General features: G+C 40.0%; 1 protein-coding gene across 6 annotated transcripts in view; it reads right to left on the bottom strand.

Moving 5' to 3' along the window:
- tox2 (TOX high mobility group box family member 2) overlaps nucleotides 1-18,438 on the bottom strand; it is a 104,108-nt gene that overhangs the window by 13,329 nt on the left and 72,341 nt on the right. For 3 of the 6 annotated variants that reach the window (XM_053498420.1, XM_053498422.1, XM_053498424.1), the window contains one exon: nucleotides 17,591-17,851. In XM_053498420.1, the coding sequence (XP_053354395.1) occupies nucleotides 17,591-17,851 (261 nt within the window). The remainder of the gene's footprint in view (nucleotides 1-17,590; nucleotides 17,852-18,438) is intronic. The other 3 variants (XM_053498421.1, XM_053498423.1, XM_053498425.1) reach the window with 1 other exon arrangement.

The raw sequence follows: 18,438 nt of genomic DNA, 5'->3' as shown, positions 1-18,438 counted from the left end.
CATTTAAATATGGAGTGGCAGAAATTTTACTTTCACACTGACTGATCTGATAAATCAAACACAGAGATCGCATAGATAAATACAAAGTTTACAGTAAGTCCTTTACCACACGGTTTTTCAACATGACTCTCAAAGGCAGCAGAAAGCCGCTATACCATCAAAGCTTATCTTAAGAAGATCTGAGAGCAACCGCAAAAGAAAAGCTTGATCTAATAACAATAAAACACAGACAAACACAAACACAAACAGGTCACGAGCTCAGAAACGTACAGAAAAAAAAAAAACAAGTACAACAATTATTGGCAGCATAAACGACAAACACGTGTTTCATCTAACAATTTATAGCGTTTTAATTCTGCCCCCTCAGCTCATCCGGGCGTGGAAGGGCCTGTCGATTCTACCGCACGCAGCACATTCATTCATTTACACGTTCGTTTCATTCATTTACACATAAATCGGAATACTTAGTGTAGCACCGATCTGAAAAAATTGATGAACTAGCATTTATTAGTGGCATGCAACATTCATGTGTTGAATAATACATTAGATAGAAACTCGAAGCGATCGATGAAGTTAGAGGGCTCGGGATGAAGCGACTCAGCGTACACACTAGTTAGAGGCACTGTGATCTTTGCACGGGCCCGTAATCGTGTTAATTGGCCTCAGCATGGCCTCGGCGGATAGTGACGCGCCGATACAGAGCGGCCCGTACACCTGCGCTAGCGGTGGTTCCAGTTCCCTGTATTTACAGGACATTAGATGGTTTCCTTGCTGCTGATAACAAAGAGGAAAACCTGAACAAAAGCAATGCTTTTTGCATTTCAAATCCGTTCACAGAAAAAAAAAAAAAAGAAAAAAAAAAAAACCTCCCCTTACACCCTCCAACCTCCTCCCTTACCTCCTCTGAGGCTGAACTCAACCTGAAATCATATTTCAAAACCACCATCACTTCAAATTTCAAACACGACGAAATAGCTTCTGCGTTAGAGAAAAGGAGGGGGGGGTGTTATGGGGAGAGGAGATGAGGGGGAGTGGAGGAGAGGAGAGGAGGAGGAGGAGGAGGGGGGTAGAGTTGAGAGAATGAGAGAGAAAATCAATTCATTTTCCATCTTCAGTGGAGTTGCTCTTTAAGAACTTCCACAAACCAAGAAGCATTGAAAAACCAATTAATCAAACACGAATGGCCTATCATAGCTACTGCAAGCCTATTTCCATAGCAACAGCCTCGGGCTAGAAGCAGCAGCCGTGCTCTTTAATCTGGGCACACTAGAGCTTTTTTTCTAAACAACAGAAGAAGACAAGAAAGCGGGACAGTAAAGAACAACGCTCACCTAACACCAACTCAGTGCTCCTGCTTTGACCCATGATTGCAGCACTTTTTTTTTTTTTTTTTTTGTGCGAGGACAGAAGGTATCTTCAGTTCTCTATTGTCAACAGGCAAAATACCAACCTCTCTCTCTCTCTCTCTCTCTCTCTAAAAAAAAATCTGAATAATTTATGGTATTTGTTTCAAAACTGGCATAGAAGCACCATGATTTAAATTCTGAATATCATTTCGAAGGCATTGACTTGAGTTACAGCTCCCATTGCCTGCTGGATGGACTACAGCCCTAATTTATAGCAGGAAGTGAAACGAGCGCGCGCACACACACACACACACATGCTTCCACCACTTCATCAAGGATGTTATAAGTATTATTCTAAATCTAATTCCTCTATATTGTCAAGTAACAATTTAATCGATTAAACATATGCATTATTATTTCAATATTTTAAAATACACAGAACATTAAGTATACTGTGATGCTGATTATACTGCTGATATGATTTGCGATAAAAAGCCTGACGTCACTAGCCTCTGAACGAGCAAATTTATCCTTTATCCCTTCTCATATTACAAAGCCATCACTTTCGTATTTCATATTTCGAAACAGGCCCGGATTGGTAAACAAAGCCATGTTTTATGACAGCGTGCACCAGCTTTTTGTTTAGTGTCTCATTTGCTTCTGATTCATTTTCAGTTATGAATGTAGCAGAAAAAAAAAGAAAAGAGGGGGAAAAAGGGTACACACCTTGGAGGAACTGAGTTCTCTCCTAACTACCATTTTTTGAGGAAAGATCAGTCAGCGAGATCATTACACAAACACCGTTTCGCACGGTGCCAGTTTCCCATACGTTTAACGTATGTCAAATATTTGTTTTCATTGCTGTCTGCTGGTCTGACAGACATGAGGAAGGGAGGGAGGGAGGACAAGAGGGAGGGAGAGAGAGGTGCAGGGGGGGTCTGGGGCGGGGCAAATAAAGGACAGATTGAGAAAGTGGACGAGAGAAAATAAGATAGATAGAAAGAGAATAAAAAAGGGTAGTAAAAAAAGAGAGAGAGAGAGAGAGAGAAGGAAAGAAAGATAACGACTGACAGAGTGGACAGGAGAAAGCAAAGGAAGAGAAAAAGATAGACGGCTGTCTGTAACAGTTATGACAGAGCGGGTGAGACAGACGGAGAGAGACTGCTATCTCTAACAGTCATCAGTAGAGCTATATAAAGCAGGTTGGGCACGGCTGTACAAACATTATGAAAGAGTCTTACAAAGGTTAGCGGTTGCCATAGGTACTGTATGCTAATTACTAAATGGTATCATCCACTGTGGGGGTGGGGGTGGTGGTGTGGGGGGGGGGGGGGGGGGGGATCTCTGTAACTTCCTTTATTTGCCCATTACTGTCTCTGAGCCCAAGACAAACAGGTTTGCTCCCTTCTGCATTCTAATATAAGAGGTCAACAGCGGTGCCATTATCCAGAAATACACTTACGATAAGGCCGGATCCATAAATTTATGTTTATTCAAGGTTTCACTGCACAAAGAGATAAATGCGGTACAGGGGTTTTAAATTACCTCTGCGACGTGACGGGAGACACCTTTGGCTTCATACACTTACAGCCGCACAGACACACACACAAACACACACACATATGCAGCATATTGTTGTTTTTATGGACCCGATATCGGCGGTGAAAACACTGGAAAGTTCTCTGATTCATTTCCTGTTTCTCTGCTGTAACGAGAACTCTTTGTGGTCATGCCATGTCCATCATAGTCAAAACAACAAGTGTGCTTATCCAATCGTGAGTAGTATTTTGTATGTGCGCGTGTGTGTGTGTGTGTGAGAGAGAGAAAGAGAGAGAGAGAGAGAGAGAGAGAGTGTGTGCAAGATTGACAATAGAAAGAATATCACAGTGTTATTGCTCCAGTGATCCTATGACCCTCTCGCATGCACTGTGACTGGCTCGTTCGTCCACTAGACCAACATAACTGGCCAATTCCCAGCTGCTCTCCCGGGCTCACGCTAGCAGGATAAAGCACACAATAGTACAGAAAAAACAACAACAACATAAACCTAATATCTTGATCAGCAGAGTTTTTCCTCCGTAGAGAATTCAAAGGCTTACTCGAATTGCGTGCCACCTCTCAGTGTCGGTGTGGCGAAACACTGTTTTTGCACTCATAAACAGTAACGATTGCTGATGTCTGATGTGGTGCCATTTCATTACCATCACAATGCATCCAGAAAGGTGCTGCTGAAGGACAATTTCAAGCTTCTGCACTTGAGATGAGCCAGCATCAAACAAGGAAAGCGTCTTGTCGTTGTGTGCCGTCTAAACCGTATAAGGAGATTCAGGTTTTTAGATGGTGAAAATTTTTTTCGTCGGTAATAAAAAGGGAGCGGAAAACGACTCAACATATTATGGCATATCAATATTCATAATGTTATTCTTTTAATTGTACAAAAAGCAGACTATTTGGATAGGCCCTGATGAAGATGCTGGTACAAATGAATCTTTTCTTAAAGATGCAGCAGCGCTTAATCCTTCATTCTGCCCAGCCATGCACGAACACAGGCTCTCCGCTTAACTTCATGCCATTACCACAATCACGCTTCACATCCTGTAGTTTGCTAGCTAGTCTATGCAATAATATGCAATAATCTCATTTGAACAGTTTAAGATTAGCTGATGAAATAAATGATGCTCTGTCAAACAGATACTATAGTACACTAACAACGGATAGCTTCTGTTCTGCTAATTATTTTCCTATGCACTACGCTGTGGTGGACTTCATAACTTATTCAAAAGAGAAACAAGCTTGTGAAAATGAATGAAGAAGATAATAAAGATATTAATGAGAAGAAGTTTGATTTATTATAAATCAAACTTCTTCAAATTAATATATTTATTACTTTCTAAGAGATTAACAGTTGCCTTCGTATGTTGTACAAATATGTGATTCATCCTGTGTTTGGTGCTCTTTGTTAGCGTTGATTCGCTGTGCCTTACACTTCATAAAATTATGTAAAGGTAATTAATACTGAAAATTTCAAGTTTTATAATTAATAGTTAACTAACTGTTCCAGGGGTGAATCCCAAATAGTGTAAAATGGAAAGTTAGTGCACAGTGTTGGGTATAGAATCCCTTGTTCCACACAACAAGTAGTGCCCTTGAACAGCAGTTAAAGAGGTATTTGGGATTCACCCCTGGAACAGTCGCTTTAAACTAGGGATGCACCGAAATTTTGGCCGCCGAAAATTTTCGGCCGAAATCGCATCATCGGTTTCGGCCGAAACGTAAGAAAGCGCCGAAAATAAAAGCCAAAATTGTCGCCACGCCTATCCCATCCTCCCGTCTCGTTCGCGCTGTCATTACGCATCAAACACGGAGTATGTCGGCGGTTTGGAAGCACTTCAAAGTTTCAGATGAGGACAGCAAAGTTGCAATATGCAACATTTTTTTAATACAAACAAAAAGAAAATATTTTAAACATGTTTTTTAATGACGCCATTTTTGGTTTCGGTATCCGTTTTCGGCCAAGTGCATCCACAAAATTTCGGTTTCGTTTTCGGCCCAGAATTTTCATTTCGGTGCATCCCTACTTTAAACATAACATGGATGAACCACTTACTAACCAGACAAAGTGATGACATAATCTTATCAGATGTGTTTTCTTGCTAAAAGTGCTTCAGTGAATGGATTTGAATGTGGGTTTTGGTTCCCCTTGTGCCACCAAAGCCCCTTGGGCCATGACTCCACAAAACCCCTAGAGGTGTGCTATGCTCTCTGGCACTGGGATCTTAGCAGTGGACACTTTGGGTGCTGTGGGTTATATGATGGGTTCACAGTGGATTAGACTTGTTTGTCCAGCGCATGAATGCTCAGTCATTTTAAGATCTGGGGAATTTGGGGGCCGGATCAACAACCTTGAATACATGGTAGGCTGTTATGCATTGGGTGTTCTGATACCTTTATTTCATAGTCAGTGTTTACTTTTTTTCAGCAATTTGTGCTGCCTTGGCTTTTTCTGTGGAATTGGACCAGACAGGCTGGTCTTGGGTTCCCACAGGCATAGATGGAGCTGGGTGTCCATGATTCTGTCACCAGGTATTAGTGTTGCGGCTGATTGGTGTACCTCTACAAAGGAATTCTTATTAATATGATATGAAAATAGCAAGTGAGAAAAGAAGCTCTTGCTCTACTGTTATTAGGTGTTAACAATTCAACCATATCATTCCTTCTAATAAATGCCATTATAACAACTTAAGTAATAAAATAATGAAGAATGAAATAACAAAAAAATGCCAGACTAACTAAAACATAAGCACTGGAATCGCTAAACAGTTCACAAATATTTCAATATAAATATATTTAATAGGGCAAAGCTGGCAGAATGGAGGCCTTTATCCCTTCTTTTGCGTCCCTTGTAAGTTTCACCAGGTGGACGTGTCTGAATATTGACTGTTTGTTATGTCTGCGAGTATTGCTTCTCCTGTAGTAGACTGACTGCTGGTGTCTGACCTTCAATTAGCGTAGACTTGCTGTCAGTATAGAGTTGACTGCACATATATCCTTTCTTACTGAAAGCAGTCGTTACAGATACGGACGGGCGGGCCCATAACCTTTAATCCTCTTCCACCTGTTTTGCCTCTTTAAATATATTTGAAAGCTAAATCAATTATTACGACACAAACCTGTCTAAAACAGTGCGAAATTCGTGTAATCTATTTTGAGTTGTTCACTAGTAACGGAAGAAAGGGATTGATGGTAATTTAACAATTTATCAGCAGCTGAAATATTTTGTAGAATCTGTCATGACACTTTCGGATGGTTGAGTGAATGCACCAAGTCTAATAGCCGCTGGGAGATGTGGTGTATCTTGGCATCTTGGCAGCTCTATTGTCCTTCCCTTTCTCTAGCTCTCATCCATCCCCCTTTCTCTTCCTCTCTCTCTCTCTCTCTGTGTGATTGGAGACATCTTGTTGGGAGTGATGGCTCACTCGGCCCAGGTTCACAGTTGCTATTGTAAAATCACAGAGCGTTTAATTGAAACAAATGACTATAATAATAGAACATTATCCCGGCAGGCTCACGGCTATGGCAGCTTTAATTAGCCGAGCGCCAGAGACTGATCCTTCACAAATGCTGTAAACAGAGGAAGAGGGAGAGATAGAGGGAGGGAGAAAACAGAGGGAGGCCCGCCGCGCTTTGCCCTCCCCACAACTCCCCGTTCACCCTGAGGGCAGAACATGAAAACCCACCACTGCTCCTCACTTCCTCCATCTCTGTCTCTCTGGCTGCGTGTAGTCATCGGAGGGTCATTTATAACCCTGCTAGGGGCGCTAATAAGTTAGAGGATTTATAAATCACACACTGGTTTAATCAGTAAGCAGTGTGGACCTGCTATTTACACTGTTATATCAGGTAATAAGGCAGGATCCTGTTGTACACATACAGTCAAGGGTTTTCCACCAAGTCCCAATGAATTTAAGTAACAGGTCAAAATAAGCAACAGTGGATTGTTCTGTGGGACCAAAACACCGGGGCAGGTCAGTATGTAGGTGTGACTAGTTTATTCAGCAAAGCAACAACGTGGATGCAGGTTTTCAATTTCAGACCAACAAAAAGTCATAATAGGAATAAAATGATAGGAATAAAATAATGCTGTAAATACTGTGCAGGTTCCCCTTGTGCCCTCGGGGCATGACTCCATAAGACTTCTGGGAGAGGGGAGGCGGGGGGCTGTTTTGTCTGGCACTGGGATGTTTATGACAGATCTTTTGGGTGCTGTGGGTTGTGAGGTGGGGCCTCCGAGGATCAGACTTGTTTGCATTTGGATTAACAACCTTCGACTCTTCCCCTGCTAAGCCCCGTAAGTGGCAAGCTGTGATGCGCTTGGTGTTCTGATAACTTTCTGTCTTTTTTTTTGCAATTTGCGCTACATCGCCTTTTCTGTGGGACCAGACCAGAAGTTTGGTTTAGGTCAGCCTTGGGTGTCCACGATCCTGTCACCGGTCACCACTTTACTGATATATAATTGATAATCAATGTTATTAATTCACCTGAAGGCAGTGTTAATGTTAAGGCTGATCGGTAAATATTATATATGAAACACTCTGACTTTAAATCATTACTTCATCTATTTAAATTGCAGATGGTTTTGATTTTAACATGCACAACTTATGTCAGTTATCTAGAAATAGAAACAGAAAACTCTGGCGCTTATGACTCCTTGCCGGAATGAATTGACGACAGAAGGCCAGGAGTGAACATGGATTGGCTTATGGTGAACCTACAGCAGACCTACAGTATGGGTCATAAATAGCAGCAGTTTCGCCGAGGTTTCTTTGAGTATGTTTGAGAAATTCAAAGCCCATGCCAAGATGTTACTGTACGACTTATTACGGTTAGAGAATTCATAGTGGTCAATCATGAAAGTGGGAACTGGGTTTTACTTTTAAGCCACATGGATCAAACTTCACCTGCTATTTTTTCATGACACAAAAGAATATTAAGAATGATTTCCTGTTGAATGAATCATAGTTTAACTTCTACTATGGCATCCTTCTGCTTCAGTCCAAACAATATATATGTATATAAATTACATGATAAATGCCAGACAGTACTTTTTACCATGTTACATAGCGTGGGTGGAACACAATAATACCATCTGCGTCCATTTAGTGCTCCAAATATCTGTATCCCTATTCAGATTTAATCCTAAAGTAGGCACGACCTAAATCTTTTTCAAATTAAATATGAATTATGCTTACAGAAACACTGCAAAATACTGGATGAAAATGCAGAGGTAAAAATGGCATTCCTGTTGGTAAGATGTGTGACTTCTGGTTCCAACAGTTCCTCAACTTCAGCTACATCACTCGAGATCATAATTACTCTCAACTGGAGATGTGTACACACGACAGTTATACACTATGTATATATGAGGGGTGTCCAAGTCAAACTGGGATTGATTGTGATTGTGCAGAATAACAGAACAGAGTTTTTAAAAAACTTACTAATAAAAAACTTTATTTCTCTATACTGTATAACCCCCCGCGACACCAATGTACTTACTTTGATACATCAAAGCAAAAAGTTTTTTCAGTGTGCCGAAACTATGATTGAGCTGCCTGTTGCACGTCTGAAACGCTGGCCCCCCAGGAACACCTTTAATTGTCCAAACATGTAATTCTGTAATGTGCAAGTGGTGTTCATGAATGATCTTGGCTGGGATTGTACACTTTCTTTAAAACGTTTGCACCATTCCAATGTTTTACTGCACTTCAAAGAATGTTCATTACAAATATCTGTTTGACTTGAATGCCCCTTATATTCTGGTTTCCTACTTATTTACTCACTCGTTCATTGTCTATACTGCTTTATCCTGTATACAGGGTCTCTACATGCAAACTTCATGCACGCAGGTACGAGTTGGGAATCAAGCCCAGACCATGGAGGTGCAAGTCGACAGTACTGACCACTAAGCCACTGTGCCGCTTGGTTTCTTCCAGCTATTTAGTTTCTTCCTTCCATTATATTTTTATTATAACCAATTCACAATAAACACTTTACCAAAATATGACAGATGGAGTCTGATTTAAACCACTGTGACCATGACCATCAGTTACTAAGGATTCTGTTACTGGATGCAAAAAGTTAGAAAAAAAAAAAAGTACAATCTTGTATTTATCTTTGCATTTGTATCCATTTAGAGCTAGTTATTTGTGTGCTCTTTCAGATTAAGATTTACATAATGCACATGGTCAAGGTGCATATTTGTTCTGTAAGCATATCTTGATAATTCATCTCACAAAACATTTTTTATAAGATCAAAAAATATATAAATAAATTATATATATATATATATATATATATATATATATATATATATATATGTACACACACACATATATATATTATATATATATATATATATATATATATATATATATATAAGTATATATAAGATACATTATATTTATTAAATATATCATACAAGAAACCTTATATAAGAGAAAGAGAAGCGTTCACGTAGTAAGACAAGGCAGAGCAGGAAATGTGCTGCTTATCTGATCAGCTATTTACACAGTGGCAGTTAATGAATTACAATATGAGAGAAGCATAGAGGTACATGTTCCAGTCTACTTGTACATATACGGTATAAAGTGAGAGTTAATTAGAAAAAACTAATAATTAACTAAAAAAAAGGGAAGAACAGGGGAAATGCTCTCCAAAGCCAGCATGTATTTATGTCCGTCTGTTTGGCTGAAAGACCGAGAGTTTTTCTCCTTCTTTCCCTTTCACCACTAGAGGCATTATATGTAGGGGGTGGGAGCACGGTTTGACATGACAGCTCTGAAATGGCTTTGGAAGGAAAAAGAAGCAGCACACTCCACACATGATCCAGACTGCAAGACAGAACATTTCTTCTGCTTCTAATGAGAAGAGGAGCCTGGCGCCCAAAACACAACACACACATACGCGCATGCACACACAGGCACTCACAGACACACACACACATTTCTCAGCAGGGAGTCGAGGCGACAATTAGGTTCATTTGAGAATGATTAGCGAGTGTGTTAACTCTTCGCACATGCACTGCATGTGTGTGTGACAGCAAAGCATCTCTCCAAGAGTCAATCCAAAACCCCCTGCTAACTCCAAACACATCTGCCTTGGCACTATTCTATCTAAACAGGCTTCACACACTCCGTAGAGAATCGCTCGGGTGTAATGAAGTGTGCTTTTACAAGCAGCTATAGTCAACTTTGGCAAGAATCAATTCCGTCTTAATTATTATCATGTTTTGGTTTTTTCCGTTTTTTTTTCCTTCTTTTTTTCTGATGTTGTTTGGCAGCTATTAGTGAGGAAGTCTACTTAGGAATGGCTTGATTCTTGGTCGGTGACTGAGCATGTAGCTGAGTGAGTACGGCACTTTCTCATTCCTGCAAGAAAACATTTAAAACTCATTTCGCTCCAGAAGTAAGATTTACTGCTGTGTCATGCATAGTGCACACATTACTACACATTTTAACCCCCTTAAAACTGGCACTGATGTCACATAGAATGCATCCAGAAGTTTTCTCAAACAAACAGAAAACAGAATGCGCTCTTAAACTCCTAAGGCTTGTCCAAATGCATCATTGGAAAGGCTGCAAATTACTTTTTTGCTGCAAAACCATTTGCTATTTCTAAAAAAAATAAATAAATAAATAAAAAAGTGTTTTCTTCCAGCATATATCTGACATATGAAAAAATACATTTTTAAATTAAAGTCCCCCTCAGGGTATTCTTGTATAACTGTGCCTGCTGCATCAAAACAAATATCCTCAGTTATAAACAGCATTACCGGGGAAATGAGTGCCGAATTGGACATCGATTGTACTGTACGCTTATGCTGTTGACTGAACAACTCACTATGTAACATCCAAATTGGCATCAATTGACTGTTTTAAAGGGAAACTTTTCTTTTCACATCGTTAGTTTCCCTGGCACACTGTAAAAGAAAGCTTTCGCGAAAATTGTTTGTCAAAAATAATCTTGGCACCCTTTTACTGAACCGTTTCGACCTCGGGTCTCACTTCAGCACATGAGGAAAGGAGTGGAGATGCCTGCAGTTTGACACAAAGCTCACCACTACCACAGCAGCATCCACACCGTCCTCTAATAGCCATCAGAAAGAGACGGAGAGAGAGAAAGAGAGAAAAAAAATAAAAGGTAGAATAGGAGAAAAGAGCATCACATTTTCCTTCTCTTCGCTGTCTTTTTTTTTTCTTTGCAATCACCTCTCGTTCTATCATCCCCCCCCCCCCCCCCCCTTCCCGCTCACTCTCTCACCCACAACAGCAGCCGGTGAGCTAAAAGTATGTCGTTTGGAAGGAGCTGCAGTCAGCTGATTCATGCGGGAGATATAAAGCACAGTAATATGGACATGATTTCATGCTATGATAAGATGGTGGAGCTGGTGACCAAATGAGATACATAAAACAGGGCTTTATCTAGTGCAGTAGTAATAGCTGGTAACGGAGCAGCACCAGGTCCTTCACTCTCTGCCTCTAGCTTAGATAAGGGTGCTGAGGATATGCTACTGGTATGCTGACTCACATTCAAATCAGAGCTAGGTTTCCAAAGCTACTACACACACACACACACACACGTGTGTTCCTATATAAGTAAATATAGAAACAGAGTCAGCTATGTATGAATAGATCTATATAAAGAAACCTTACATATACAAAGATGTGCATATCCTTGAGTAGATAACTAATTAACTTTATTTTAAAAAAGTAAAGAAAAAAAAAAGAAAAAAAAATGAAGCAGTTCTACCCCCTCCCCCTGCCCACTTCTCTCATTTGTGACATAATGAAATTGGAAAATAACTTCTATTTCTTTAAAACATTTCTTAATACACAAGCGCACTCTCATATCATATTGCGGGGGAGAGAAATAAGGCACCCTCTCCCCAGAGATAATAAAAGAATTGAATTTTTCCTTATCGGCCCGGTCATCTATTTTTCCGCGGAATGCTATTACTTGCTGCCTGCGGTTGCTAGGCAACAGGAAATATTAATAGGGCCTTTTATTAGGCAGGCTTTCACAGTGCAGCACTAAAATGAAGAAGTGGAAAACATGAATGTGTTACATAAATCTTTAGACCTCGTCGAGCTTCTGCACAAGTCTTTGTTTGGCTCTTGATTTATAGCGCCTTCGCCTCATTTATGGGAAATAGCAGTGTGAAATAAGAAAATGGTACATTACCCTGAAGGACTATTTGAAAATAAATAATCGCAAAAGGTGAAAAGAAAGCTGTTTAAAAATCAGGGTTTTTTTTTTTTTCTTTCATGTTGCTCTCTTTCCTCACTGTTTTCCATAGTCAAATTTCAAAAAGATTGTTCTTTGTTTGGAGAACGCATCAATCATCTGTGTAATATTGCTTACAGAAAATGTCTTCTATCAAGCTTTTCCACCCGCCACAAGGGGGAAAAATATCAAAGTTATTAATAGTTCTATAAAGCATTTCTGCAGAGAATATAAATCTAGGATTGTATGGTGGCGTAAATATCTTTGGATTGGAGGAGATTAATCAAGACAATATTTCAGAAGAAATTTGGTTTGCTTGTTTTTTTTATTTCTAGCTTTAAAACAAACACACACACACACACACACAAGCAGAAGTTCCATTCCTAGCCCTGCAGACAAACATCAGATGATTGATGAAGTAAGCTTTTTCACTAGACGTTCATTTAGAAAACCTGGGTCAAATTCAACATAAATATATCTGATTAAAGCTGTTTGGAGTCCTAATGTCCACAAACTGCCTCCTAGTTTTGGTAGGCCATCATCTTGGGACTATTTCTGGCACAGCGCAGACCACAGTCCAGTTAATTTAGGCTGCGATGGCTTTACCAGGCCTGTGCAGGGCTGCAGATGCATTGCTTTATCCACTGCACTTATTTTATGGAAGTGGCTTCAAAGAATCCGTATCCTGTGGGCTTGGCATTGGGAATGCTCTTTGAGAATAACTGCTCGTAAAGAACAGATGGTGGAGAGTTTGCGAATCAACGTGGAGGTGAGAAGATCGTCAGCAATTTCCGAGCTGCTTTCGAATGCAGGAGATTTGCTTTTGACATTTGTTCCAACCTGGAGGAACAATACTGCTAACGATAAGTAAGAATCATTAGACTCTAACTATTATCTTATCACTCAAACCACAAGTCACAGTCATCTGATTTTCACACGTACGAGTCGCTCCTCGCTTTCGTGTCGCGATATTACTGAGTATGTTAGTTTGGGCACGTATATAGAGAGTAGATGTAAAATATATAATCTTTCGGTGATCTTTAGCCTTTTTACGGCACTGGATATACAGCAGGAGGCTCAATATTTGAATAGTAATACAAAGGTAAATATTAAAGGTTCACTAAGCAAACGCTTGAAATCGAGCCTTCTGGAATACTGAGTGAAATGAATATAATGAAAATGGAAGCCAGAAAAGGAATGTCACACAGTGACCAGAAATGAGATCTGGTCATAGCACCTAAGCAAATGAGCTGTGAAAATGCCTTTGTATTCGAGCTTTTTTTGTCTTCCAGCGCTTTCATTGCTAACATGAATAAATGTCCAAAATATCCAAGATAAACATATGAAAATTGTACAGGTCTATGTACCAATACAATAAAACTAAAAGCCATATTAGTTATTTCTCATGACAATCCTGCTATCAACCTAATAAAATATTCATGCTTTATTAAAGTTTTGCTTTTCTGAGACTACTCGATTTTACACCTATTACTATAACAGCGTAATGGATGATATATGAGTTGCTGTATTGTTCCTGGCAGGCTCATCGGAACTGGACAAGTGAAAACTGGAAAAAGGTCATTTTTTCCCTCCACAATAGCACCGGTTCCTTGTTCTTGGCTGACAGGAGTGGAACCTGACGTGATCTTCTGCTGTTGTAGTTCATCCACTTCAAGTTTTGATGTGTTGTGCAATCTGAGATGCTCAACTGTTCACCATGGTTGTAAAGAGTGCCTATTAGCAGTAGCTATTGTTATTGCTATTTTTAAAGCATGAAAACTTTAGCAATTAAAAGGGGTCGCACCTAATAGGGTAGCCTCCACCTGCTGGGAAAGGGTGTGTTATTACTTTTCTAACGAATCTGACCAACTGTTTTTTCAAAATTCCTGTTTTTTCAATTTGGGACTAGGTGGCCATATCCCTGAATTTTGCATGTGCCCTGATGAAACTCAGATCAAAACATTAGGCTGGTTTTCCTGAGCCCAATAGAATGAAATCCCTCCCCCCAAAAAATAATTAATAAAAGTAAATATATAAAAATAAATAAATAAATAAACAGACAGACAGATAAATGTTGAGAATCCATTGGGTACCTGTACCAAACCGTTCTGCTCCCCTGACTTAAATTGCAGAATAACCCAGATTGCAAAATCAGACAGGGCACGTTGAAGGGCTCCAAAAACTTTGGTAATAGCCATGTCGATCAATAATAATTCACCCCTTCAACAAAGGGCTTCAAGAAAAATCACCCCATGGACTATAATGGGTTTGTACAGTAGAGTGGTCACATGCTGAAAAATGCTTTAGAACTACATTGGAAAACTGCTATCCTCCTTAAATACACCCATGAAACCAAGTTTCAAACACTTTAAGAGCCAAACCTGTAGCACATATTGTACTTCTGACAAGAAAAAGTTAAAATATTACAGGAATGTTATTGGCTTGGACGTTTATGCTAGATTCTCTGTGCCTGTGAGTTTAACATACAGGGGTAGGGGGCTGCAGAGAGAGAGAGAGTGGTTCAAGCCATGTCCCTTCAACTCATACACACTCCCTGAAATTACAGCCAATATACCGACTCGTATCTTTAAAACTTTGTGGACCAGAAATTAGCTGCTTTCAGCTTTTTGCACATGAAAAGCATTTACGCCCCTACCTCACGAATTCTCCAGTTGTCGTCTTTATCTAGTTTGAGTTACTACTATTGACTTCCGGTCCGGTCAAATCAGTCAGGTCATTCTTTTCTGATCTGTCTCATCAACAAGGTGCTTTGATGTGAACATTACCTCAAGCTCTTGACCTGTATATGCATGATTCTATGCCTTGTCTCGTAGATAACTGCATTCATGTGCAGGTGTACCTTAAGCGGCGAGTGTAAATACTAAATAAATAGTAATTTTAATTGTGTGAGCAATATTTTAGGTGATGCTTTAAAAAACAAAACAAAAAAAAAAACATGACCTTGACACTGAAAGGAAGAGAGCCTGATTTAACAGAAGTGTTCTCGGTAACCTGTAACAGTTTGTTAACTGTTGCACATCACGTTCTTGTTTACCTAGTACTCCCTCAGATCAAATCTCCTCTTCCTTCTTCAGAAAATTTGTACAGTACCTTCCTGAGGTTGATTGATAAGATCCGTGCCACTTGATCATGGATATTAGATGTCTAATGCATCGGGGCCACTGGAAGATGCTATGACAGGTAGCGCATTAGCGAGACGAGCGGGAGCCCTGCCAAACTGCATCAGCGCATCAAGAATAGATATCATGTTCATCTGGAAATATTTGATACTTGCTCCTGAAGGAATCTTAGGCCTTTTGGCAAATGGGCAAATGGCTTTCAATTAACTGATGTATCGGGGTCTAAGTAAGCAGCTGAAAAATTTATGCTAGGCTAGTTGAGTAGCACGACCAGTTTATATACACAATGCACTAATAATTCCATGATTACAAAGTAGCTTCGAAATGTTTGAAATGTAAATATTAATACTGTCATCTTGCCAGCTGGCTAGAGTTTAGTTGGTAAACCTGAGGGAATGGAGGTTGGGTAAGATTAGTGGTAGCGTTTTTATGTTACATTTGCTGTACTAAGAAACTGAGGTTAAAAACCTTGCCTAAAGGCACAAATGCACCAAGGTGATGAGCTCAACATCCTCAAAACACATGTTTAGCTATTCTCAGTGTACCACCAGGGACTGAGCTATATTGGTTACTGAGCTCTGTCCAGGACCTCTGAGTATTATTGCGAACAGAATTAAAAGTATATTGTTTATAAAGCAAACAACTCAATTGCCGCATGCTCATAATAACACACAATGGTTTATCATAATAGGACTGCTTTGCTTTTATGTACATCTCGGAACTGAAATTAGCGTTGGCATGCAAATTGTCATGAGGAATGAGTGGAAGAAATGGTCTTGCTTAAAAGCTAATATTACTGATGACTAGTGAAATGAAAGCTCTGTCCCATTTTTTTCTATCTTTGTTGCTTTTTTTTTAACAAATCTCTTAGTACTGAAGGGACTCAATTCCATTCCATTTAAATCCGTTTTCTCTCTTTCTCTTCATTCACTCAGGATTTCGATGTTTTCCTTCATTCTTCCATCTTTCTCTCTCTCTGCCTCTTTCTTTCTCTCTCTCTCTCCTTTCCCCTTGTTCTAAACCACATCTAATGAAAACAGATCTCTCCCTCTCTCTTTACCAGCTGAGCTGGGGGAGGAAGATGAACCCTAATGGCTTTTTTCCCCTCTTTTTTTTCTGATGATGGAAAATATGCACCGACCTATTGATGTGTCTGATGCATTTCATCACCACAGATTTTGTGCGCGTCAAAGCCAAGCCAGCACAAATAAATCCTCAGCAAAACCACACCATGTCGGACCAAATCACAAACCAAAGCTACCTACAGTTTCTTACTAATTTGTCTCTGCATGAAAATACAATTTTTTTTTTAAGGGTTCAGGGTTTGTTTTTTTCCTTCAAACTTTGAGTAACACAGTGTGCATGGATCGGGAGTGAAGAAAATAAAAAAAATCGAAGCTGTAGGGGTACCGGAGCAGAATATCTACAAACCCAATGCCTAATAAAGGGACGGGAAATCAAAATAACAAATAAATGTAATAGTATGATGCATTACAGTACATCTCATGCACATGTCTGATAATGCATAAGTGCAGTGCATAAAAGTATGACGCAATTTCCAACCTTTCCCCAGAGTACCTCTCTTTTATTACCAGCACTACAAGACTTCTCTACCAGGGTGTAATCAGCAAAGATATCAGTATGGAAAAATTCTCCTACGGCTTTCAGAATCCAGTGACATTCATTCAAATACAAATCTCTGTACTCGTCCTGTTCTGTTCCTGGGCTTCAAAATCTCAAAAATATCATTTTCCTGGTATTTCAAGCAAGCAGCAGAAACACTATCGTTTCAATATGAAAATCAATGAACACAATATATTATTACTGAGTATCCTTATTATTTACAGCTTGGCTAGTTTTACATGACTCTGCAAATTCCGTGTGATGTTGTAATTGAATTGAATACCTGGCCAGTCAATATGGCAAGAGTCGAGCTGACCAGGAGGAATATATCGTGGGGTACGCTAACAGAGATACAATAACTGCTGGAACGCTGAAGCAAACCAGACACTGATGAAATTATTCTGCAGCCCTTTGGCATCACGATCAGACAGAGATGGACTGCAGGGAACTGAGAATATGTTTTTCTTCAGCTTTTACACCATTTCTCTCTTTCTTATCACTATTATGTAGAGCCGTGTCATGTTTCAGGCGTATGTGGTATATTTCACACTTTAGCTATATTCTGCTCGTTGTAGTTATCACATATAACTCAAAGCCAATGAGGTGCCAAATAAGAGGCAATAAGTTCATTCGTCCAGTCTTGCTCTGTTCTTTTGTCACCATACCACCCCCTTCCCTAAGAAGCTTGTGCTGGAGACTCACCGAGGGCATTTGGCTTGAGAGCAGGTGGCCGTCCTGTGCTAGCATGTTGGACATCATGAGAGCAGGCAGCTCGGGGTACGAGTACGGGTTGATCAGGCCGTTATGGGGCAGCGAGTGACACAGATAGCTGGACTCAGGATCCATCAGATGCAGAAGAGGAGGTTCAGGGTGGTTTGGTGGAGTTATGGGAGGAATCTCATAATCCTCGTCGCCGCCGCCTCCTCCATTCCCGCTGCCTCCTCCCTGCCCAGAGTAATTCTGCTGAAAGGAGAGAGATGAAGAAATGCTATTACAAAGTCATACATACATAAATGGACCATGTTTACTTTTACATCACAAATGAAATAGATACTGTTAGCATTTTTGGCTTCGCAAAAGAGTTGAAAAAAAGAATAAAAAGCCAAAAACAGAGCATTATAGGTCTGTCTAGCAGTCAAGACGATGCTATGGTGCTTATGGAAAGCAGGCTCTGATTAGTAATTAGTCATTCCGAATTTGCCCCAAATTGCTCCAAGATGGTTGGAACATAGAATTATGCGAAGCCGCAATCAGCGTGTGCTACTGTATCAGTAGATTACATCGTCTGCGGATGAAAGAATGATTTGGTATCATGTCTTTTTTTATTGTTCATTCTAATGCACACCTCTGCATCTGCCTCTGATCAGCTATGTTATTTAAATGCGGATTGGCCAGATGAAAAATATGACTCTGCATTCTACAGAAATATGAAATACTCATAGTAAGGGACTAGAGAGAGAGAGAGAGAGAGAGAGAGAGAGAGAGAGAGAGAAGTAGCAGCAGGGGTATTCAAGGGGGGAATGAAAAGCAATTTTGTGGGAGGCGATCTG

Source organism: Clarias gariepinus, chromosome 6, assembly GCF_024256425.1.
Source record: "Clarias gariepinus isolate MV-2021 ecotype Netherlands chromosome 6, CGAR_prim_01v2, whole genome shotgun sequence".
NCBI lineage: Eukaryota > Metazoa > Chordata > Actinopteri > Siluriformes > Clariidae > Clarias > Clarias gariepinus.
Note: the sequence above shows the minus strand (reverse complement) of the source record. Positions and strands in the feature narration are given on the sequence as shown.